Source organism: Rhinolophus sinicus, chromosome 1 (genome assembly GCF_057876585.1).
Source record: "Rhinolophus sinicus isolate RSI-liver-muscle chromosome 1, RSI-T2T, whole genome shotgun sequence".
NCBI classification, from domain to species: domain Eukaryota; kingdom Metazoa; phylum Chordata; class Mammalia; order Chiroptera; family Rhinolophidae; genus Rhinolophus; species Rhinolophus sinicus.
Window position 1 is genome coordinate 7,743,552 of NC_142501.1, and position 24,831 is coordinate 7,768,382.

Here is a 24,831-nt window from a genome sequence, read left to right on the forward strand (position 1 = left end):
CACCCTTCCTGACACCACATATAACCGGACAATCCAGGCTTGCTGTGTGACCACAGCGCTCCACTGCCCTCCTCTGAGCCTCATTTCCTCATCTGAAGGGTAGGGACATCAGCTTCCACCTTGTGATTGGCTGTGAGACTTAAATGAGATAACCTCCTTCAAGACCCTGCCGGGAGCCTAGCCTGGCCTCCATCAGTGGCCGCTGTTGCCAAAATGAATCCTAAATCCTTGTGACCGCCAGGACCAGCACCCTGGACAGCAGCGGCCTGGCCCTGCCCTCTCCCTGAGCTGGAAGGGATGCCGTTTCCCTGCCTCAGCCTTGGGGACCTCCATCAACTTCCCCTGGCCTCCCTCCTGCTCCCGGAGTCTTTAGTCTTCGGCACAGTCTGGTAATTAAAAACCTTCAAGGGGGACTTTATTGAGTTAGCATTAGTTATTTTGTCAGGCTGGGAGAGCAAGAGAATTATCTGTCCTTTGGGAGAGGGGGCTGGGGTGGGGGTGTGGGTTGAGATTGGCAGGTGCCTGCCAGCATTTGTGCTGCGTTACTGCACCGCACTGCAGGTGTGGCACTGCAGGTGTGGCGGGTGAGACTCTGGCCAGCAGTGACTCCCCACCAGGAGGCCTGTCCTGCAGGATGTTTCCACTTCCTAGCTTTCCGGGCTTTCAATCTAGAGCTCGTTGGTCTGATCAGCCTCCTGGCTTTCGAAGCAAAACCCTGCCAGGGCCCAAGATGGCTGCAGGCTCAGGGAGGCAGGGGATGGGGGCTCTTTTCTTTCTGATCTGAGGTTTGGAGTTCGGGGCCTGACTACCCTGGGGCTGGCACTGGCCAGTGGGCTGATGCAGGGTGCCTAGGCTTCCTTCCTGCCCACTCCTCCCTGTAGCCCAAAAGCACCCACTTACAGAGTCAGGCAAGGCACACCTGGGACTCGGAGCCCTGTGACCTTGGACAAGCCTCCTCACCTGCCTGCCCTCAGATTCTCACCTGTGAAATTAGAACAGTAGTCCCTCCTTCTCCGGCTGTAACGAGCAATAAAGGAGGTAAATGAATTCCCTTGTCCAGGAGAGGACCGATTTTTGTTTGCTCGGATCTCTAAATGCCCAGCCCTAGGGAAGGAGCCAACACCCCTTCTGTTTGTCACTCCCTTTGAGACAACTTGTTCCTCGAATCCTCACAATGACCTTGAGAGATGGGTATGGCCAGTTGGTGTTTGGGATGAGCAGACTGAGGCTTGGAGCAGGAAAGTAGTTTGCTCAGTCTCAGCCAGGAGTGGGGAGGCTGGGCCCAGACCTGATTCTTTTCCCTGCTGGAGGAGCCAGGAGCCAACCCTTGAAACTGTTGAATCTTGATGGGGGTTGGTGTGCCCAGGAAGGATGCTTGTCAACCTCCTCCAGGGCCTTGGGCCTGACCGGGAGACCTCCTGCTTCATCCAGGCTTCATGCCCTGCCTCCTGCCTTTCTCCAGAGCCGAGTCTAGGGAAAGCCCATAGGCCCAACTCCCTGGTCCATCTGCCCAACCTGAGACCCAGGCCCTGCCACTCCTGGTGGGCAGTACTGAGTGGGAGGGGATGTGCGGGATCTGGAGCCCAAGGGCACACCAAACGTGCCTCTGTCACACCTGTCATTCAGTAGGACTTCCCTGGGATTGGACCTGCAGTGGGACTGGACTACAGGCATAGCTACCCTGGAGGCGGAGGACAGAGGTGCAAAGGAGGGGAGGGGCTGGCCTGGAATGGGCCCAGGGGGAAGGGAGGCTGAGAGTCAAACCTGGACCCCATCTCCCTCAAAGTCATAGGGCCCTGTGTCTCATATGTGACACTTTGCAGCTCACACAGTCCTTCTTGTCCTCTAGGTTGCTGCCAGACATACCCTCCTCCAGGAAGCTTTCTGGGATTTCCCCAGGCTCATTTGCCGCCCACTCTCCTGGGTTCCTACGGCCTACCTTGGTTGGCTGACACACTGGGATGTTACCTTCTTGAGGGCAGGGTTGGGCTCTGGCTTGTTTCAGAGTATCTGCTGGGATCCAGCTGAGTCTTAGCTCTGCCATGGAACTGGTGCTTGGGGAATGTAAGCACAAAAGGAGAGCAAGAAGCGCTCCTTGACTGTATCCTGACCCCTGTGTGAATGTTCCCCTATGTGCGTGTTCTGATCGGGAGTGAGCAGCTTGGCCTGGGGGGCAAGACACTGAACACCCAGGCCCAGATCTGGGAGCCATAAAATGCTGCCTCCTGCTGCCTATGGGCCCTGGGTGAGCTTTCTCCTGTGAGACTGTAGGCAGAGAGCCCAGCATGTAGGAGGCTCATGAGTATTTGTTTTTGTCTCTAGACCTCAGTTTCCTAATTTGAGAAATGGGTGCGAAACCCCGTGGTTTTCTAATGCTTGTGAGACTTACGTGAGGGGTAGTGTGTGAAAGGTACCTGGCACCTGCCCAGGTCAGATACCTCAGGTCTATGGGGGCCCTTAGGCTGGACAGGTGCCAGTTGCTGTCGGAGAGGCCAGGGTCTTGAACTACCTCTCTCACCTCTGTGGTTTGAACTGTGATTCTTTTCATCTGTCTGTGCCGGAAAGGAACTGGGTTGAAGCCCAAACCCTCAGGCAGCCCCTTTGGCTCACTTAGTAGGCTAGGGCCACCTTTTTGGGTATTCTTAGCTCTACCTCCCAGTCAGAGCACTGGACCAAGAGGGAGGAAACCCAGGTTCACCCCAGGGGACACCCATCCTCAGTGTCCCACGGTGGCCTGGGCCAGCCTGAACAGCTGAGGTAGGGACTCGCGCAGCGTGCTGGATCCACTCCAGGCCCGGGGCTCCTGTTTGCTCGCACTGGCCCTGGCCTGCCCACTACATTGTCCACTGCCAGCCACACCCATCCTGTTCTCCATGATTCCCCACCTGGAGGCCACCTTCCCTGCACCTTTCACAAAAGCTGGTCTCTGCCTGATCTCTCCACTCTGGTCCAGACTCCACTGGAGGGATCCCCTCTCCTCGGTCCCTTTTCTCCTCAGTGACTGCCTCCTCTGGGAAGCCCTCCCTAACCTCCGAGGTCATGGGGAGGGCCCCTTCCCCTGGGGCTGAGGCTGGACTGTGGTTATTGGTTTACCTATCTTTTTCCCCACCAGACTGTGAGCTCCTTGAGCAACCGTCTACATTTCTAGAACCCTGGGCCTGGCACACAGTAGGTGCTCAACAAATGTTTTGCTTGTTGGACAGAACATGAGAGCAGGAAGGACTTGAAAAATCATTTCAGAGAAGAGGAGATGGAGTCCCAAAGAGGAGCGGGCCTAGGTTTGAATTCTGACAGCCTGGAGACTGTGCTTCAGTTTCTGGCTTGTTAAAACTGCTTCCCTAGTTGTGCTGAGTTTGAACCAAGGCAAGAGGGGTCACTTTGCAAAGCCCCTGAAGTTGTGACTCTTCCCAGTGCTGTTCTAGGGGCCTCAGAAGCAGGGTGGGCAGGACGCTGACGTCTACCTTGAATTGCCGGCTGGCTGTTAGCTCCCTGAGGACAGGCCAGTGTCTCGTTCCCAGACCAAGCAGCCTATGCTTCAGCCAGAGCTAGAAGCCATGCCCCCAGCACCCCTGCCCCCACCTGCCCTGGGCTCCCCTTACCAATGACCACACTGTGGGAGAGGGTCCCCTAATTGTGTTAAGCAAGGATTTCGGAGTTCCGGCAGCAAAGGCCTGCCTCTCCCATGCCCGGACCAGGCCCACGGCATAGCCTGGTCTTCCTGTACCTGAGTCCTCTTTGCTGCCCACGTTTTTATATTTTGAGCAGATGAAAGGTTTTCATTCCTTTTTGTGTGCTTTTTTTTTTTTGGTTGGGATTAGCTGGTCCCTAGCTGCCTATTTCCTCAAAGCTCTGTTGTGTTGAAAGGACATCAGAGGGCCTGTGCTGTGTGGCTTCTCAGGGGCCCTGAGCCTCCTGCAGGTCCTGGGGCAGGGGGGCTCCGGGTCAGAACTGGGAGGAGAGACTCAGTGAGTGGGGCGATTCTCACCGCAGGCATGAGCCACCTTCAGCCCTGCAGTGGCTCATATTAAAACGTCAGCTTTGCCTTGGGGCCGCTGCTTCCCGCCGCTGGGCAGCGGGGGTGGGGCGGGTGGGAGGAAGGGAGGGTGCCTGCCTGGGTTCTGCCTCCTGCTGGCCGCCTGTGCCCATGCTGGGGCCCCTGGCCCTCAATCCCCAAGCAGCAGCCTGCGGTGTAGGGGGCGCATGCGTGCGGCGGAGCGAGCCGGCTGTGGAGAATTAATATTCCTGGAACATCGCCCCGGCCGCCTGCACACGCCGAGGAGAATATTACGGCGATTAGCGGTGGGAGTTCGGCCTGCACGCAATATCTGGATGGAGAATTCGGTGTGATTAATCTGGCGCTAAGTAGCAGCCTCCGGGGTCCGCGGGGCTTCGGCATGTTTGGAATGGGAAAAAAGCTCGGGAGCGCAGCGATTCTTTGGGGGGCTCTTTGGGGGTCTGCCAGGGCGGCAGCTGTGCCCGGGGCAGGCTGCAGGCCCCTGATGGCTCCCAGGCGCGCAGATCACCCCGTTTGTGGCCGTTGGCGGACTGCCAGTAGATAAAAGTGTGTTTGGTTTAGAATCTCAGCCTACCCAGCACCCCCACCCCCGCCCCCCCAACCCCAAGCCTTTATCTCTCTTTAGCCTCCCATGTTCAGTGTCACAAACCCATGTTCACATTGTGACTTCACTGCACTTCCTGCCACCTTTCTAGGCCTCGTTTTGCTCATCTGTACAATGGGATGCGTGATTTCTGTCCTGCCACCTCAGGAAAGAATAACTACCATTATTCCCATTTTATGGAGGAGGAAACTGAGGCTGTGAGCATTTGCACAGTCAGTGGAACCATGCCATGCAGATGTTGGGAGGTTATTATTAATAATTCTACTGATAATCTGATTTCAGCCACCCAGTTCCTCCCGCTTTGTCTGGGCTCTTTGGGCCACAGCAGATGACATTTGGAACCTCCCAGAATATGTTGGGGGCGAGAATGGCAGGCAAAGAACACTGATTATCTTACAGATTTGAATCTATAGCTAGATCTGTAGAATGGCTGTAAAAATACCTCCCCTCCCTGAAGTGGATTCCTACTGTTTCCCCGAAAATAAGACCCAGCCGGACCATCAGCTCGAATGCGTCTTTTGGAGCAAAAATTAATATAAGACCCGGTCTTATATTATATTATATAAGACCCGGTCTTATATTAGACCCGGTCTTATATTATATTATATAAGACCCGGTCTTATATTATATTACATAAGACCCGGTCTTATAGTAAAATAAGACCGGGTCTTATATTAATTTTTGCTCCAAAAGACGCATTCGAGCTGATGGTCCGGCTGGGTCTTATTTTCGGGGAAACACGGTATTGCGAGATCTGCTGCTCTGAGGCTATTGATTAACTTCAGGTACTGCCAGAGGTGAGATGAAGGTGGTGGTGTCAGGGGAACATCTGCCTGGTCCTCTTTCCTGTCCTTGGCCCTAGCCTTGCAACCTTAGCAGATGGAAGCACCACATACCAGGGCTGGAAGGGAGCTTGCTGCTTTTATTCCCCGATGTCTTCACTTTAAGGAAGAGGAAATGGAGAATCAGAGAAGGAACAGGCCTGCCCAAGGCTGCACTGAAGTGGCAGTGTTGAGGGGGGATCACAGTCTTTGGAACTAGCCAGATTGTTGACCTTGGGCAAGCCTTCCTTTCTCTGTGCGTCAGTTTCCTCATCTGGGGAATGGAATAGTCATGCCAACCTTTTGGGGTAAAACAGTGTAGGAGGCCTGGGACAGAGCAGGCGCTCTGCTATCAGCAGAAGGTCTGGGTCTTTTGGGAGCCCCCAGGGCTATCTGAAAGGGTGCCCAGCACACACGACTGGCCTGCCTCCTCTCTGCTCAGGGGGCCAGACTTGTTGCAAGCTCTTGTGGTGGCAGAACTCCACAGTTGTACTGTTTCACTCAATTGCTTCAAACCCCATGGACTAAACATTTCCAAATCTGATTTGCAGGATTTTTTTTTTTTTTTTTTTCTGTCAGTGAGGCCTCAGACTTCCATGCAACTCACCATTCTGCCCAGAAATTGATAACTGGATCAATCGTCTTCACTCCCCCTTTCCTAAGCAAGTGACATAATGGCCTTTGAAAGGGGGTTGGTTTGTGGTTTCCCAGCAGTAGATCGGTCTCTGGTCTTGAGCAGCTAAATTTGAAACCGGGCTTTTCAGGAGGGTGGTTTTTAGTGAGCTCTGAAACAGCGGGCACAGTGCAAGGCAGCAGGGGTCACGGAGAGGTGGGCAGGGGTTGTCTGTGCACTCACTGCTTATCCTCGGTGCGTGGAACAGCAGGAGCTCAAACGAGCATTGCTTGAATGAAGGCATGCATGCTGGGTTGGATAGATGGGTGCATGCATGCATGATGGGATGGATGCCTGCTATGATGAGAAGCAATAGGGTGTGTTGGTTAAAAGCCCAGAAGACTCTGAGGCTAGACAGCCTGGGGTTGAATCCTGGCTCTGCTTATTAGCGGTGTGACTTTGAGCACCTCACTTCATTTCTCTGGGCCTCAGTTTGCTCATCTGTAAAATGGGGGGAATGGTAGTCCCTCACCAGAAGGTAGTAGTGGGCTCAAATGAGTTCATCTTCCTAAAAAGCTAAGCTGGGGGACAGAAAAGGGGGGCACAGTAAGCCCTACATTAAGTATCATTATCTGTTGTTATTATTAAAAGAATTCGGACCAAGGGGTTACAACGCTAAGTTTAGGCCTTAGCTCTGCCACTCACTTACCATATGACCTTGGACAAGTCCCTTCCTTTCTCTGGGCCTCAGTTTCCAGATCTCTAGAATGGTTGGGCCAGATGATTCCAGCTTCCCTCCCATGTCGGTGGTTCTGGTCTCTGGTCTCTGTGTTGTTGGCCTTCATCCCTGACAATAACATGTCCAGCACAGAGTCTTGGTGCTCATGGAGGCTTCCAGCTCAATCACCATGCTACCAAAAACCTGTGCTGCCAAATGGAGGTGGCTGGGCGCCCTCCACCCAAGTGTGCCTGTGAGTTGCTGCTTTGGAAGTGTGCTTTGCCTTTGGGGTGCTCCAACTCTTCTGCCCATGCATTCGTTCCTTCCTCTCTTCCCCCCACCTTCCTGACCCAGCTGACACACCTCCTCCTCCAGGAAGCCTTCCCTGGTGCCTCTCCCTAACCGCCCTTCCTTCAAAGCCTCTTTTCTGCATCTGTTGCTCCTGGCTTGTGATCCCACCTCATCCGTGTCGGGATGTTTGTGAAAACTTATTGAATAACTGTGCATGTATGTCCATGGTTCGGGAACACTGAAGGGAACCCACATTTATTGCCTGTCTACTGAGTGCCTGGTCCTGTACTAGGCACTTTCATTTTCCCTGTCTGCAGTTGCCTACTAAAAAACTCAGCGAAGTCAGGAGTGTTACCCTGCTTCAAGAGTGGGAAACGGAGGCTCAATGAGGTTACGGTTGGAACCCAGTCGGTTCCTCAGAAGCCCATGTCCTTCCCACAGTCCCACCACCTCTCTGAGACTTCCCTCTGTCCTCTGTGGCATCTTGCAGGCCCTGATCAGATAATGATGGCTGCTAACACGTATCTGGCTCCTGCTAAGAGTCTGAATTGCTCTAATCATTTTGCATCCCTTCTCTTATGTAATCTTACAATAACCTTATAAGGTAGGTTCTATTCTTTTCCCCGTTTTACAGGTGGAACATGAGGCTCAGAGAAGTTAAGTAACTTGCCCAAGATCACACAGGAAGGAAGTGGTGGAGCCAAGATTTAAAACCAGACAGCCTGATGTAGGTGCCTGCCAAAGTGAATTAAAATTCTCCAATCCACTGTTTGAACCAACCTTGCCTAGGTTACTTAGTGCATATTCCTTGAGTGCCCACTGTGTGCACGTGTGGCACCAGGGATGTAAAGACAAGACAAACCCACGTCCTTGGTTGATCTAGCAGCCCAGCTAGGGAGGCAGGCAGATGAAAGGTCAGGTACAGTTCTGGGGCGTCTGATGAAGGTCTGCACTGTGCTGAGACCCTCCTAAGGACACAGCTGTTATTATCCCCCTCTCCCATTCACAGAGGGGGAAACAGACTTAGAAGGGTCAAGAGGCTTGTCCAAGGTCACACAGTGAGCAAATTGGGGAGCCGGGATTTGAACCTGGCAGTCTGCTCAGAGCCCCCAGCCTTTTCCACCATTTCCTGCTGCGTGTCCAGACACTGCATAGGAGCTGTGATGGGAAAAAACATTCAAAGTGTTGTCTAACTTGGACTTGGGGTCAGGAAATACTTCTGAGAGGAAGTGATGCCTCCATTGAGCCCCTCAGGTAACCAGGGAAGAAGCGGTGGGGATGAGGATGGGGGTGAGAGGTTGTTCCAGGTAGAGGGAACAGCATGTACAAAGGCCTGGAGGCAAGAGAGAGCATGGTTTGTTTAGGGAACCAGATAAAGGTGTTTGTTCTGGGCTTCCTGGCTGGTGTTTGCAATGGCACACACATCTTTGTGAGTAGAGTCAGTTTACAAGGGTTTACTGCGTGCCTGGTGTGAATTCTGTACCATGTCAGGTCTTAGGTGGGGGAAGGATGGGTGCAAAGCATGGCGGGATTTCTGAGAACAGAGGTGGGAACATTAGCTCTGGGCTTTGGGGAGAGCCTGGGAGAAATGGAAGTACTTAACCAGTGGGGGACAGCCTGTATCCCATGCTATAACCCTGACATCCTGGACATGGGAAGGATGAAACGGGAAAACTGGAGCCTGGTGCTTAGTAGGTCCTCACCAAATGTCGGGGCCAGAAGCTCAGATGGTGTGCCAAGTTTGGGGCTGCCATTGGTCAGCAGCCTGGATGCCCGTGGTGCCAGGGAAGAGGGTGCTTGCCAGGGGTTGGCATACCCCTGAGGAACCCTCAGCTGGGCTGGGGTCTCGAGCTGCAGGGAGCACAGCAGAGTGGGCTGTGTGGTCTCTTATCTGAGGGCAGAGGCTGGGACACCCGTGGTTTCCTCAGAGGAGGTGGGCATTGGACAGGGGACACCCCGCCAGGCTGGGGCTAGCCTGAGCAACTACGGAGTAGGAGACTCAGGCCGAGGGCATTGCAGGACCAAGGATCTGGCCCTGGTCCCTCTTTTGTCCCATCGTGTCTTGGGCCTCAGTTTCCCCATCTTGGTAGGGGGCTTTGGTACCTACCTCTCAGGAGTGCCATGGAGTAAGAGGTGGAGTCTGAGTGCCCAGTGCTCAGCCCGTCAGAACCAGCACTGCTAGCTGTGCACGGAGGGACAGGCCTCCTGCTGCTGATGCCCCCCCGCCGCCACCGCCAAGGGACTTGGGGTGATTGGGGCTGCTCCTCCCTGCCTGCCCCGACTGAAGCCCACCTTTGCAGAGGGTGGTCTGGGCTGTTATCAGACCCAAGGCCTCATTCCAGCAGCTGGTGAGGCTTCAAAAGGCCCTGAAGCTGCCGTGCTGGCCCTGACCAGCCTTTCCCACCCTCTCATGCCCCTGCCTCAAATCCTGGCTCATTTTCCTGCTGAGCAGCCTGAGAGAGGCCCTTCCCTTTCTGAACCTCGCCAGGTCTTTGTGACTACCGCCTGAGCTGCTGGGGACAAGCCCCAGGCACACAGTAGGCGCTCTGTGAAGGTCCCACTGGTCTTTACCCCATGGGCTCCAAGAACAGCAGTGACTGTGATTCTTGCCTGTGGTGGGCGGTCACCCCTTTTAAGCCATTCACTCTGGGGCCAATTATAAATAGACACATAATCACCCCTATCTATACGTAGAGATAAAACATATCCTTCCGAGAGGAGCCGCCCGCCCCTCCCCGCCCCCCCCCACACACTGGCACGCGCTCTCCAGAGGGATCGGTGCTCCCCTCCCTCCTCCATCCATCCCCTCCTCCCTGCTGCTCCTCCATCTCCACCCTGCAGAGGTGAGATCCGGCAGAGGCCGTGATGTCAGAGGCTCAGCTGATGTCACCGCCCCGGCCCTGTGACTTCACTTGCCGGCTTGGGCAGGAGGAGCCGCGAGGAGGCTGAGACAAGAAACTGCCCCCCTTTCCTTTTCCTTCTCCTTTTTCCCTTTCCCTCTTCCCCAGCCTCACTCTGGAGTTGTTTTCCTTCCCTGGTTGCGGTCTGTCGGAGGGGTCCAGGGCAAGTGCCAGGAAGGATGCTGCTGCAAAGGTAACGCGGCGTGCGCAGCGCCTCTCCCTCCGGTCATGAAAGTTTGCTCTGGTGTGTGAGGCGTGCCCGCTGGGCGCCCCGCCGCGCCACGCTGCCAGCCCAGGCTGTGGGGGGGGGCCGGGAGGCGGGGGCGGCAGGGCTGGGGCAGGGTGGGCAGGGGGCTCCCTGGTGGCCTTCACTGCCTTGTCCCCATCAAAGGCCGCAGCTGCTCAAGTGGCGGCTGCAGCTTTGAAACTGCCATAAAGAGCGATGAAGGGAGGGGAGCACGAGGGCTGTTCAGAGCAGTGCCCGTGAGGATGGCCGGGAGAGGAGGGGTGACGGGCTGCTCTGGGAGTCCCGCAGCAACAGGGGCGTGAAGGGCAGGGCCCCCGATCAGAGTCCCAGCGGCCGACTCACGATCACTGCCCTCTGTCCCCTTCAATCCAGCCAGTGTCCGTGGCTGGGACCCCAGCAGTAAGGGTGCAGAGGCGTTGGGGGAGGCGGAGACTGGCTACCCCCCCCTCCATGATTTCCAGGCATATTCTTCCACCTCTAGCAGGCCATTTGTCAGCAGCGATTTGGGACAAAGGAGGGGGCAGTGGGTGGTCTGCTGCAAGTTGGGCGATGGGCAAAGAGCGTGCAGCCAGAGAGAAACGCCAACAATTAAGAGGCAGATCCAGGGCTTTGCTCATTCAGGCTGTCGAGGGAGCCGTCATTTTGTGTTAGCTTGTGTGTGTCTGAGGTGGGAGGAGGAAGAGAGGGGAGAATGACAGGAGAAGGATTATGACATTGTGTTGTCTCTGTTTGTGGTAAATGCAAATTTGGCACCAGCAGCTTCCCAGGAAAAGCAGCAGCAAGTAACCCAGGCCAAGGCCTTGGCCCAAACCCGCCAAGGGAGTCTGTGTGGGGCGGTTTGGGTTTTTTTTCCTCCCTTTTTTCTGTCTGGCGTGTGCTGCTTCCATTTATTTTTACAGTGAAGTGCTGAAGATAGACAGGCCAGCATGGCGGGGAGGAGCTGGTCCTGCCTCCTCCCTGGCATGCCAGCCCCCTCCTCACTCTGTGGGAGGCCCAGGCCACTTGCCTGACCTCCAGCCACTGTCCCATCTCGGCTGCCTCCCTGCTAGGTCTCTGTCCCCAGCCAGGGTCACAGTTCCTGCATTCCCCTGGCCTGGATGACCTGAGGTCTCAGAAGGCTACTTCTGTCCACAGCTGCTTCCCAGGGGTGAGCAGGGACAGAGCGCCCCGGACTGTGGCTGAGATGCGGCTTCAGAGACCCAAGGCCAGGGCTGGGCATGCCCCTGGCTGCAGTGTTGGCCTGGCCTGCCCAGGAGGCTGGCAAAGGGTTCTGCCGCCAGGCTGGTGTTGGCAAAGTGTCCCAGGACCTTGACTCCTGTGACAGGCCCATGAGGGCCGGGAGCCCGAGCCTGACCTGGGCCAGGAAACGACCGCGGCCCAAGGCTCTGGGCTGCAACAGGGCTCAGGCAGGTGCAATGGCCTGCACCCAGGTAGTCGGTCTTTGGAGCAGGTCTGCAGGACGCACAGGGTAGGGCCTTGCCAGGGCCAGGCCATACAGCTCAGGCCCTAGCAGGGATGGTGAGTTCTGAGCTAAGAAGCCAAGGCAGGAGCCCGCCCGTGGAGGGTCAGGGGATGGCTGTGGCCAGCTGGGTCCAGCCCATTACACACTGGGCCTCATGCTGTGGCCCTCGCTCTCATCTTCCTTGTCTAGAAGCTGGTTCTTCACCTTGACCTCACTGCCTCTTTTGCTAGATCAAGTCCTTCCCGACTCAGTTTACCTCCTCCAGGAAGCCCACCCTGCCCTTCACCTGGATAAGCTGGGGCCTGCACCATTCCCACCCCCATCCCCCCTCTTATAGCACTGACCACACTGTGGTCACTTGGGTACTGGGACTTTTAAGGCATCCTCTCAACGATTCTGTCCCCTGCCCAGAGCTGAGCACTGAGGTTTGTGCCTGGAAGCCAGGGAAGCAGATCTAGACCTGCAGATCCCCTAGGAAGGTGGGCCACCAGAATGGAACGGTCACCACGCCTCATATCCTAGAAGGCGTGATGGGCTCACTGCCTTTGGGCAAACCCACCCAAAGGGGATTTTTCCCCATGGAACCCGATGTGGGGATACGCTGCAGCTATGCCCAGGAGAGGGGTGTCTCCCTTTCTGGGGAGCCTCATGTGGCTCAATCATGTCCCTCCAGAAATTGGTGGTAGGCTCTTTTATGTACCCTGGCATTTCCTTCCGGTCCTGGGCTCACATGCCAACCTGCATAGGGGAGCCAGAGAACACTGCAGGGGCCATGTGTGAGGAGCAGCTGCCCGCCTGGTCTTCGCAGCTCGGTGCCCCGTGGCGCTTCCTGTGCCAGATGGAAGAGGAAAGAAAAGGGGATAGGCTCTGCCCAAGGCTGAGGTGCTGGGTGTATTCCAGGCCTGGGCTCGAGACCCTCCTGGCCAGAGGTGCTGGGAGCACCAGGCGGGAGCCATAGTGAGGGCCAGCTGGCCAGTCAGCTCACATTACCCGGCCCAGTTTCACGGTCTGCCCACTTGGAGCCGGCATCCTCCAGGCGTACAGAGATAGGAGAATCACAGCAGGCTGCCTCCCTCTGGGTGCCTTAATCTGATGGACCCCAGGAGCTTTGGAGTCAGACGGCCCCGAGTGACAATCTTCCCTGGCCACTTTCTAGCTGCATGACCTTGGGCAAGTTACTTAGTTTCTCAGAGCTGCCGTTTTAAAAGGTAGTGACCTGGGAGTCGTAACCTCTACCTACAGGTTTGTCATAGGTACAAAGGAGGCTGTGGGTGCAGCTGTAGTTATGAGGAAGCTGGCTGTACCAGCAACCTAGAAGAACGATGAAAAATGTTCTCTCTGGGGTATCCCTGTGAATTCTGACGGCAATCAAGAGGGGCTTCAGAGAGGAGGTGGCATTTGAAGGCCTTGAAGAATGAGTAGGAGTTAGCTAGGCAAAGGCAGGGGAGGGTATACCATCGGAAGGCAGAGCTTCAGAGTATAAAAGGCTGGTCACCTCATATGGCCGAAGCCCAGGGAGAGAAAGGGGGAGAGGGAGCCCTGTTTCTCTTGGCAGTGGGAGCCAGTTCTGGAGGAAGGGAAAGCCTGACTTGATGACAGAGTGGGCAGGTCTCACACAAACATCTCGGTCATTGCACACTCGCCTGCCAGAGGCGTTCATGTCTTAGAACCTCGGACAGTTCTCTAGGATCCTGCAAAGTTGACTTGTTCTAGCCCCTCCAGAGTCAGGCCTCTCAGGCTGGCCTTGTGGTGTGGCCCCATATTTGAATTTAAGGGCCAGCCCTGGGTCTTGTTTTAATATGGAGTCTCAGGACTCCTGGGGTCCAGGACTGACCCAGTCCCCACTCTGATCTGGGGCCAGTGTTGCTGGGAAATGCCTAGTCCCTGACTTTGGTGAGGGTTCCTGGAGCAGCTTCTCCAGCCTGGAACCCTGAGGTGACTGGAAGTTCCGGCAAGAGGCCAGGATGGCTACTCCCCTTAATCCATCCCCGACCGAGATGGCAGCACAGCGGGGACCAGGCTGTCTGGGTTCAATCCTGGCTCTGCCATTTACCAGCTGTGTGGCCTCAGGCAAGTGGCCTGCCCTCTCTGATCCTTGGTTTCATGGGGTAATAACAGTACCTAAAGTCATAGGGCTGTGGCGAAGATTACGTGAGATAATTTTCACAAAGCAGTCAGCCCAGAGCCTGGCTCCTGGGGGAACTCAATTTATTGTTAGCTTAAAGAAAAGTCAGCGCAGGAGAGTGAAGGATCTAGCACCTAGTGTCTATGGGCCAATCACTCAATCCCTCTGAGCCTCAGTTTCCCTTGCTGTAAAATGGGGATGATAATCATGCCTGGTAAGAATAACTAACATTTGTGAGCATTTACTGTGAGTTAGGCAGGCTCTGTTCTAATTGCATAACTGTGTAGAAGTTTATTGAATACAGTGTCCCCCCACTCTGCCTAACGTGTGAGAGTGGGAGGGGTGGGGGACAGGGCATCCCAGAAGCCAAAAGCATGCAGGGAACAACCCCAGAGATTTGGTGTTTTTCTGGGTGAGGCTGGGTGTTCTCTGGCACCTTGGTAGTGTGGGCAAGGCCAGAGGGAACTGGATGGCTTGAGAGTGAGGCATGTAGACCAGCAAGGGCCACCTGGGGCTGAACACCCCTCACACATGGCAGAGCCCTGAGCCAGTCGTGGTCCCGGCCCTGGAACTTGGTTTTCCTCTCTGTAGGACGGTGGCTTGGGTTACCTCACCTCTCAGGTCCCCAGCTGCTGAAAGGGGCTGTGATTCTGTTGTCTCTTGGATTTTCTTGGATAGCTTCCATGGAGGTTGTGACTTGGGCAGTATCATCTGCCCATTGATTTTTCCAGAAAGGATGCTTTCTTCCCTTCTATTCCACAATCAGCCCGCAGATGAACCACCTCCGTGCCTTCCCACTGCTCCTCCTGCCCCGACCAGCACACCTCACGTGGGACAGGATAGGGGGCAGAAAGGGTCCAGCAGGGTGGTGGCTCCCGGGAGACCCCTTGAAAGCACAGGCTGTCCCAACGCCATTCGACATGCACCATGGGAGTGGGCGTATGGAGGGCTAGGGGGCCACCTCCAGCCCACACCTGGCTGTGAGGCGGAGTCGCCCCAGAAGACCCAGGCGGGCAGTTCATTTATTCTCCCTCCTCCCCTCAGCACAAGCTTTGGAATCGCACAGAGCGCTCACTCCTTGTTCTACTGTCGGTGCTGGGTGATTGCAGGGACGAGTGGGGTCAGGATAACGGAAACAGCGCTTAGGTTTGAGGTCACTGGCTTAGCCCTGGCATGATGCAGCCCTCCTGGTGGATGATGTTATTGTCCCCATTCTGCCAATGGAAAGGCTAGGCTCCGGGAACTTAGGGAGCTCACTCAAGGTTGCTTCGCCCTCAACCCTCCCTTTCCTTTTTACCCCTCACCTATGACCCAAAAAGAGCTGAGGCAGGTGATAATGCTGGGAGCCCATTGAGGCAGGACAGGTAACGGGAGCCCAGAGACCACTGGGGCGGGAGGTTGGCGAGACACGAAATTTGTCATGAGGTGGTTACCATGCCAGCTTGTCGTGCCCACACGGGATCTGTGGGGAATTGGAATAACGGTCATCTGGTGTGCAGGGGAGGGGCGGTGCACATGGTCCCGGCCCCTGAGGAATGCACAGTTGCTGTTCCCTCTGCCCGGGAGGCTTCTGCCCACCTTCACTCAGCCAGGGCATGCGGTTGGCTTAAGAGCCCTGCGTGGGTTTAAATCCGGGATCTGCCACTCACTGGCTGTGTGATCACAGGCTAATTGGTTACTGCTCTGGCCTCACTCTCCACACCTAAAAGTGGGGATAACTGTAAACTCACCTCATAGGCTTATTGTGAGGATGACCTGAGTTAATGCAAGTAACTCAGCACGGTGCTCAGCATCCATGACAGCTGTTCGAACGTTTTCTATTGTTGTCCCCTCAAAAAAGCTCGGATTTCCCTGGAACACTCCGTGTTTACTGAGCACCCACTGTGTGCCGGCACCAAGCCCAGGGAGCCAGGACTCACCACTTAGGCCCCTCCTGTACCCTGGGCCAAGCTGCCAGCCTGAGTGTGTGGATCTGACTGTAGGGGGATCAGCCTGCGAGAATTGGTGTGTTGGCTCCCACTGCTGGCGTGACAGACATCCTGATGAAATATGTCACTTGAAAATATTTTTAAAAGAAATTTCTGGAAAGCTTTCTTAACCCCTTAGGGGCCATAATAGCCTAAACTGTTGTCAGGTTCTTGGCTTTGCCATGACTTGCCGGGGACCCTCCCTTTCCTGGGCCTCAGTTTCCTCATCTGTAAAACGGAGCCGTAACCATACCCACCTGAGAGGGTTGACCCTAGATGAGACTACTCATGTGAAATGTGCTTTGTGAACTCGAAAGCACCTTACAGCTGTTGAGGGCTTTTGGTTCTGTTTCTCACCATTCATGAGACGCTCACAGGCAGACAGATGCCTGTATGCTGTCACTCTGTGTGATGGGCGTGGAGATCAGTGGGGTGCTGGTTCTGCTCTCAGGGGCTCCTGGGCAGTGGCCTTACTAAAACCCTTGAATTTTGTGATTTCCAGAGAACGTGGAAGGCCCCTCAGGCAGCCTGGCCCCTTCCAGGGGAAATGCTGGTAAGTGTCTTCTCCTATCTGTGAGTTTGTTCCCTCAAATGTATTTGGAGCAGCCCCATATTCTGGGGATGATGTGGGAGAAACAGAAGCCGGCCCCGCCCTTGAGAGCTCGGTCCAGGAAGAAGGACTTGAAAACTCCACACCCAAATGACCAGATCTCCAGGGCTCAGGGTTGGCTGGATGCAAACCCTGGGCTTTTCAGAAGATGTTCGGCCACAGGGCAGCTGACAGGATCGGTTATAAATGAATATTGACTGTTTCCTCTGCTTGGACTCCTTCAGTGGCTCCCCCTTTTGCCCTTGAGATAAAGTCCCCAAGACTTTTGTGGCCCGCACTGTCTTGCTCCAGCTGCATCTCCAGCTTTTCATGTCATTTAAATTGCACAGGCCTCCTTTCCCTTCCTGGAAATCGGCGTGCTCCCTCCTGCCTCAGGGCCTTTGCCCGTGCTGGCCCAGCCCCTGGAGCTCTCGTCCAAACTCATCACATGGCTACTTCCTATCTCAGCTCAAATGTCCTGGATCCCCAAGACCCAGGGTCCCATTATACATCCTCTGTGCACCTGCCACGCTTTCTTGCTAATGTGTGTCACAGCTGTTACCAAATGATTATGTGATGATTTGTTCCTTCTAATGGCCCCATGGGACTGTAGGCTCCATGACAACTTGGACCCTTGGGCTCATTGCCTGGCATACGATAAGGACTCAATTGATATTTGTTGAATGAATCTGTGATGAAATTAAGGTAAGATTTTGTGGAGGTGGCAGCATTTGACTAAGACTTGAAAGAGGGTATAAAGGATATAATTTCAATCTGTAGAGGAGAGGGAAGGGCTTCCTGCTTCGGGGCGCAGACAGGCATATGGCAGGAACACCACTCATTTGGTTTGGAAAGAGGCAGAATGGGACATGTGAGAGAAGGTTGGAGAGGTGAGCTGGGGCCAGATGAGGACTTTGCGTTCCAGGTGGACGAGAATCGATTTGAATTCTGAAGCCATTTGGGACCCATTGGAAAGCTTTGAGCTGGGGAATGGGGTCAGAGCTGGTTTTGGGTCACTGTGAGGAACCTGTTGCAGGGCTGGGTGGGCTGGGAAGAGGGGCTGCAGTCCCGAGGACCAGTTGGGAGTTGGAGAATCCATCAACTCCGCTGCTTTCTGTTCCCCTGAACTCATGTGCTTGGCAGTTGTCCTCATGAGCTGGCAGGGAGATGCAGGGCAGTGATGAGGAACCTCACACAGTGTGGCTGTTTCCAGAAGACAATCACCTTGGTGGCCGGGCAGCCTTCCTGAGTCACTGGAGGGAGAGATGGACTGCAGGGAACATCCATGTCTGCATTTCTCAGCTTCCCTGATGGAGAAGGCAGCATCCAGCTCGGCATTTCTGCACCTGTGTCCTGGTGCCTTCCTGGTGGCCCAGGAATCATGACACTGAGGGACCAGCCTGTGACAGATGAGCAGAAGCAATTCCCATATGAAGAAATTCCGTCAAAGCCTAACAAACAAGACTCACCTCCGTTTCCCTGGAGGGGTGTGCAGCTGATGTGGTCAGAAAGGCCAGGATCCTCAAGGACTGTGCCTTTGGGCGTCTTGTTAGCAATTCTGGGCTTCAGCTTCTGCAGCTGTGAAGTGGGGGCTGTTCGGGTGCTGTGAAGGTTAAGTGCGAGGACACACATGGAGCCCCCAGCACAGGGAACACTGGAGGCTCAGGAAGTGGTGGCTGTATCATGGCCGCGTTTTTCTCCCCGGTTTGAATTCTTTGCAGGAAGCTTGGGTTTCAGGCTTAAAATGAAGAGCATGTCAACAAAACAGGATGGAACAAAGTCTTTTCCCAGCATGCCTCAGCATGCGGCACTGCCTTCCCGCGGAGCCCAACAGAGATGGGGCTAAAAGTCTTGAGCTTTCAAGCAGAAATAATCTCAATGGAAAGGAACCTCCCTATTGTTATCTCGTGATAAAGCGATGCAGGAGCTCTGCCGCCTCTTCTGCCTGGCTTCAGATTCCAGCTCTGCCCCCTCCTAGCTGCTCTGGGCCTCAGTTTCCTCATCTGCAAGACATGGTAATAGTCCACCTCAGAGGGCTGTTGTAAGGGTTCAGTGAGTTAAGGCAGGTGAAGTGCTTAGAATATGCCTTTGTCACTACTATGGTTAGATCACTTCATTTTCATTTTAACTCTTTGTAGTTAAATAAGTGACTCAGCGGGGGCTCAAGCCAGAAGGCTAAGTTCAGATCCCAGCTCCTCTGCTTGCTGGCTGTGTGACTGCAGGCAAGTCTCTTTAACCTCTCTGTCCCTTTCCTGTCTGGACAATGAAGATGACAATCCCTGCCTCATAAGGTGGTTGGGAGTAGTGAATGGGGAAACCTAGGTAAGGGACCCAACTCCCTGGAAGCAGGTAGATCAGTCGGCCACTCCTCCCACCCACTACAATTCCCAGAAGAAGAAATTCAGACTCAGACACATGTTGATAAGACCAAGCTGAGCCCCTAGCTCAGTGACCTGTGCTGGGCCACCATACCAGGGGCTGCCCAGGGAGAGTCATGCCACAGAGGCAGGAGTGCCGAGTGGGTTGGGGGGTGGTCTCCCATGCGGCTGGGCTGCAGGGCCTCCAGCTGTTCAGCTGTGTCTCTTCCCGTGTCCTCTCTCTGCTCACCTGTGGGAAGATACACAGTAACTGCCACTTGCTGGGCAGGCCACGGTCTTCCAGGAAGGAGGTACGAGAGCCCACCATCTGCACATTGCCCAGTCTCCAGGGCTTTAACATGCTACTTGTGGGGAGAGGCTAACGCTGACCCTGCTGTCCTCTCACGTCTCTTTCCCTGTCCACCGGCAGACTTTGGGACCCACCAACTGTCTGCATCCATCCATCTTTTCAGTGTTTACCAAGTGCTGGGAAGCTTGGTGGTTAAGAGTACAACCTCTAAGGACCTGGATTCAAATCCCAGCTTGGCCTCTTCCAAGCTGTGTGACTTGGGACAAGTTACTCAAACTCTCTGTGCCTCAGTGGCCCTATCTATAAAGTGGGCGTGATAACAATACCAACCTCATCAGGTTGTTGTAAACACAGTATCTGTTCATGGTAAGCCTGCATTCCTCTGGGCTGTATCATCATTTTAATGTTATCAGTTTTATGGATATGGTTTCATACCTTGCATAGGATGCTGGAGACCCCAGGGAAGCAGAGGTGTCTGCCCTGCAAATGCTCACAGTCCCATGGGAGAGATGGACATAGTCACACAAATAGCCCAATGGGAGCTGAGGAAGGAGCCACACCTTCCATCTTGGAAGAATGGGGTGGAGGGCAGGGTTGAGGGGCGAACCTCCCGAACAGAGGTCATTGTGAGACGCTATGATACAAATTCATGCCAAGCATGTCACAGACACACAGCCCTTGCAGGATCCCACCCTTGCTCTCCTCCATAGCCTCACCTGTCGTTCCCCTAGCCCTGCACTGGCCGCAGCCCTCCTGGGAAGAGCAGGTGCCTGTCCCACACTGCCCTGGCCCTCTGTTTGGAGCCTCCCTGGCCCCTTAGCCTTAGAGCTGGCCCTCACCTTACCCCAGAAAGACTTATACTGAGCCCCTATGCCCTCTCCATCAGGGCTGACAGCCTAGCACACAGCAGGTGCTTGGTAGGGAATTAAGGCACGTCACAAAAGACCAGGCCACCCCTGCTGCTGGTGCACTCTGCATCCATCCGCTTTGTGTGTGTGTGTGTGTGTGTGTGTGTGTGTGTGTAGCGGGGGGAGTGCCTGGCTTGGGACAGGCTCTGCAGGATGCGGTGGGGGATTCCCCACTCTGTTAAGCCAAGGCTTTTGTCAGTCGCCTGGAGGACTGGGAGCTGGAATTCCAGGCCCCCCTGTTGATGTGCTCCAGCTCGCAGGAGGAGAGGAAGGAGAGCTGGGGCCCTGAAGGAGAAAGGTGAGGGCTGCACGTGTGCTCGAGAGAGCCAGCGAGTGAGAGGAAGGACATCCGCCTGCCGCTGCAGGCAAGACACCCGGCTCACTTCGCACAAGTCACTGATCTGCCGAGCAGGGCCAGTCTCCTCAATCAATCGGCTCTGACATGAGGTAGCGGAATCAGTGACCTAGAGGCGGAAGGCTCCATTTGTAATCCCGGAGTGGCCCAGGCGCCTGGAGGAGGGCAGAGGAGTTTGTAATAAAGGGAGTGACACAGGGTCTCCAAAAGCCATCTCTAAGCCAGAGAAGGAGGGAAAGGATTCATTTTGCTTCTGGAATTGAAACCCCTGATTGACTTCAGTAAGTATTTTTCGAGTAGACTGGGTTGGGAGACAAGAAAACAACAACAAATCTGTCTTTCTCTTAAAGTGTGGAAGGAAACACAGGATTCTGGCAGATGAGACAATGAGAGAACAATGGAAGATGCTTGTGTGATCAAAGAGGAGGGGGTTCCCAGTTCCTGAGCTCTGACCACTGTGGTATCTTGAGCAGTGACTTAACCTCTCTGAGCCTCAGTCTGCTCATGTGTCATATTGTGTCCATTTCACAGAACTGTAGCTGTTGTTAATAAGTGCCTGAACTGAACTTTTTATGAAAATCTCTAGATTCCCATAACACCTATGTTATAAGTCATATTACTCACATTTTAAAGCTGAGGCAATCAAGGTTCAAAGAGGTGAAGTAAATTGTCTGAGGCCACACAGCCCAAGAGTACTCCCAAAGTGTCTGTTGGCCATAACATGGACACACGTTCCTTTTCCACATGGTACTAAAAGGGAAAGTGATAGGCCGCCAGGGGTGAAGAAGCAGAGGCTGGCCTGGCCCTAGGATTGTAAGTTTCCAGGTGGAGGTCGGTTGGGCAATGTTTCAGCAGGGCCCAAAGGGGGCTTTAGGGTCACTCCCAGCACAGGAGGCAGGAGCATACAAGAGCTTGGACTCCACTTATCTGACTGCATTCTTTCCCTTTTTCACCATGCGTTTCACGTTCCAGTCCCTCAGTCTGAAACCTGAGTGAGCTGAGGAAGAGGGGAAAGGATGGGAGGAATGACAGGGCAGGAGACTGTAAGGAAAAAGGCCTCCCTTCGCTTCATGGGTTCTCAAGAAATTGAGGGTGCCCTCAACACCCAGGGTTCAGGAAGTTCTCCTGCTTCCTTCCGTGTTTGTCCAGAAAACACGGGTCTGTGCTGAGAGTCCCCCCAACCTTTCCCTCTGCAGCCCTGATCCAAGCAGAAGCTAGCACTGGTCTTTTAAAAGACTTGGTGCCAAAGAATTTGAAAATGAAACTCACAGAACAATGGAAACAGCCAAAGGGCAGGGCCGGGCGGCCTGCTCAGCTCTGCCCCGGAAGAGACGGGCACCCAGCCTGACATGCAGGAGGTGTTGGGAACCAAGTCTCCCAGAATAGCTCTGACCTGCATTGGAGCCGGCCCCCACTTTGTGAGACTGGACAAATGCCAGGAGAAATCACTGCCTTCCCCACTCACCTCCCGAGGTGCCAGAATCAACTCTGGCCCTGTCTAGGATCCCTATGTTGGGGGCAGGTGTGGCTACAGCCAGGACCCTCTCCTTGGGTGGCCTGAGGCAAGGCAAAGTGTTAATGTGTCTAGCTAGGTGGGGTGAGAGGTGAAAAGGGTAGAGCCAGGCCCTGGGGAGCTGTGTACCTCAAATATACTGAAATCTGGGCCCCAGGCCACACCTGTTTCTTATCAGCCTCCACCTGCTGCCCAAAGCACTCTTCCAACTCCAATTTAAATCCAAGTGGGTTGCTTCAGGAAAGGAACTACTCCAACATCTAGGGCAGATGGGGGCCTACTTTAGAATCAGCAATTTTGGCCAACATTAGGGGCATCCAGTCCAAACTGTCTCCTGTTCCCATTGTACCAATGGGAAACTGAGGCCTAGAGTGGGGAGAGAATCTGGCCAAGTCTCTGGGTGAGTCACAGGCAGGATGACACACTCCAAACACATCCTATCCTCACTGGCCTCACTTTTGAAAGCAGTGGGTCACAGAGCACCAACATCTCAGTGGTGGTTCTGCAACTGAGATTTAAAAAAAAAAAAAAAAAATCAAGCCAGTCCGTTGCTCCATAAAACATACATGAGATTGCAAAGGAAGTCTGGGAACAGCCTGAGACCTTGGCACCACAAAGCCTCCACCTTATCTCCAAATTAATTCTGGACTCTGGATCCAGCCAACCAGGCATTGTAGGTTTTAATGCTGCCTGCAAGGCGAAGGCAACTGGCGTTTGGTGAGCATCTATTTTACAAGTGAGGTTGGTGGGCTTCCCCAGTCCTCGCTTAATAAAAGCGGAGGAAACTGAAGCCCCAAGTCATTCATCCAAGGACACGGGGCCACGGGGCTGAGGCGGCAAAGGAGCCAGGCCTCCCCGGCCTTGAGGGCGTTTGGCGGGCAAAACCGCCCCCATGCCCGGCCCTACTGTAAAGCAGGTTACCGGGAAGAGGTCAGGCCTTGGCCCCGCGGGCTCCCCAGGCTGCCAGGAGCGCGATTCTGGCGTTGGAGGCTCCAGGGAACTCCAGAAATCCCAAAGCGAGATTCCAAGCCACCAACTCCCCAGAAAGTTGGCTCACGGCCACTCCCAGGACGGACCGCCGAGAGCTGCGGGCCAAAATAGCACTGGGCGAGCGGCGAGAGGCGCGCGCTGCGCCCCGCAACTGCCAAGGGGAACCCCGCGCAACCCCGGCCGCCGGGCGGGGGCCTCCGCGGCCCCGGCCTGCCGCGCGCAGGCCTCGGCGCCGCCGCACGCGGGTGGGCACGCGCGCGCCCGCCGGCCCCGCCCCCTGTCGCTCCGCCCCCGCCGCGCGCCCGCCCGCGCGCCGCGGCCCAGAGCTTCCTCATTGGCCGCGCGCCGTCACCTGACGCTCTGTTATTTCCTGTGTGTTGGGAGAATGGAGAGAAAAAACCCCGAGCCGAGCCGCTTTTGGCCCCTGCGAGGCGGCCGCGGCCTCCGCCGGGGGAGCCCGCCCTGAGGCGCGCCCGACCGGGGAGCGAGCGCGCGGGCCGGAGCGAGCCTCGGGGGGCCGCTGCCCCGGCCCGCTCCGCCGCCGGCCCGGGCGCCCGAGCTGGACGCGGCGGAGGTTCCCCCACCCCCACCCCGCGTAGCGCCGCCCGCCGCCGCTCCCTCCCCTCCCGCCCCCGGCCGAGGCCGAGGGACCGGGCGGGGGGCTCCCGCAGGTAACAGTCGCCCGGCCTGGGGGGGAGGGGCAGGGGTCAGGACTGAGAGGTTGGAGCCAGGCCGGGAGGTCCGGCCTCGGGGTTTGGGGGCAGAGGTCCTTGCCTGGCCCGACCCAGGAGTGCTGAGCCCCCGGGACTCCGAGGCTGGGACTTGGGGTGCTGGGGGGGAATGGCCCGGCCTGACCTGGAGCGCAGAGAGGAGCGGCCTGGCTTGGCCTAGGGTTGCTGAGGGGGAAAGGGCCAGGCCTGGTATCAGGGTGCTAAGGGGTCTTGGTCTGGCCTGGGAGTCCCGCAGGGCTCGGGCGCCGGTCCTAGTCTGAGGGTGCCGGGGGGAAGGTACCTGCTCGTCGCGGCCTCGGGTGCCAAGGAGGCGGGTGCGAGCGGGCGGCGCCTGGGTGTCGGCGGGGTCAGCGCCGCCCGCCCCGGGGCCCCTGGCCGCCTCGGGGGTCCAGCTGCGCTGGCCTCTTCGCTTCGGGCCAGGGGCGAGACTGGCGGGAGGACGGCCGGGCTTAGGGCGGGGAGGGGCCGGCTGGGCGGACGCGAGCGGCACCGGGGCGTCCGGGAGTCGGAGCGCGCCCCGGCTACGGCAGGGACGGGGGCATGTTTCTTGTGAACACCTGAAGCCATGTGGACGCGGCTGCTTCTCGCCTGTTGGGGGCGGAGGGCAGGTACCCGCTGGCGGGGCGCAAGGTCCGAGCGCTGGGCGGGGGAGTATAGCGCAGGATACACTTCCTGCGTGGGGTTTTCTCCTCCTCCTCCCCCGCCGCGGTGAGCAGGGCGGGGTGTTTGATCCGGTGGTCTCCTTGTGCCAGCGAGCGCGCGTTTGGGGGCTGGAGGCTTTCAGCTTCCCGTCCCTTTTTGGGTGGAAAGTGGTGTTGGAGAGGGGCTGATCTGGCCCAGCCCGCTCTGGCAGAGGCGGGAGGTGGAATGTCTCCCGTGCGCCGGGTTGGGAGTGGAATTTAGTGAGTTGGGGCGGGGGGTGGGGAGCGGTGCCGAGGAGCGGCCGCCTTCCTGGGCCTATGGGTGTACATTATTGACTTTCTGTGATGGTGGATACTTGCACTGCCTGTCAGTGTGAAACCCTTTAGTTTGCCTTCAGGGCAGACAAAAATTAGGGTGCCCTCCCCTTTCCTCTTTGGATTGTTATTTTTTTTTTGGGGGGTGTCCTCTCAAAGATTAGATGACTCTGGTAACTGCTGTAAAATGGATGGAATTTTCGAGCTATTATCTAACAGGCAGATCTTGGATGATAATTGGACCCTTATGTTAACAGCCTCAGTGAAGAGTTTTATAAAGCATCTTACGTGGGGTGGCAGCTTCCTAGAGTGGGAAACTCCACTGAAGTCCGACCTGGAAACCAGGAATCTACTTCCGG

General features: G+C 55.8%; 1 protein-coding gene and 1 long non-coding RNA gene across 7 annotated transcripts in view; one reads left to right on the plus strand and one right to left on the minus strand.

Annotated features, from left to right (window-relative positions):
• The window catches only part of TCF20 (transcription factor 20), a 161,612-nt gene that overhangs the window by 44,849 nt on the left and 91,932 nt on the right, over positions 1–24,831 (plus strand). The window contains exons 1-2 of one of the 4 annotated variants that reach the window (XM_088796157.1): positions 9,975–10,155; positions 16,266–16,316. The exons of 1 other annotated variant lie outside the window; for it this stretch is intronic. In XM_088796157.1, coding sequence (XP_088652283.1) covers positions 16,311–16,316 — 6 coding nt within the window. In that variant the 5' untranslated portion in view covers positions 9,975–10,155; positions 16,266–16,310. Of the gene's footprint in view, positions 1–9,974; positions 10,156–16,265; positions 16,317–23,152; positions 23,457–24,831 lie in introns of those variants that run through there. 2 more of the 4 variants (XM_088796156.1, XM_019715432.3) reach the window with 2 other exon arrangements.
• On the minus strand, positions 17,102–24,362 carry LOC109436680 (uncharacterized). Of its 3 annotated transcripts, XR_012494162.2 has the most exons (4): positions 23,797–24,362; positions 20,311–20,437; positions 18,825–18,959; positions 17,102–18,355 (listed from the first exon to the last, which is right to left on the minus strand). It is a non-coding gene; the product is annotated as an uncharacterized LOC109436680 (long non-coding RNA). The 3 variants fall into 3 exon arrangements; XR_002136145.3 differs by having other exon boundaries at positions 17,102–18,959; XR_016020455.1 differs by lacking the exon at positions 20,311–20,437 and having other exon boundaries at positions 17,102–18,959.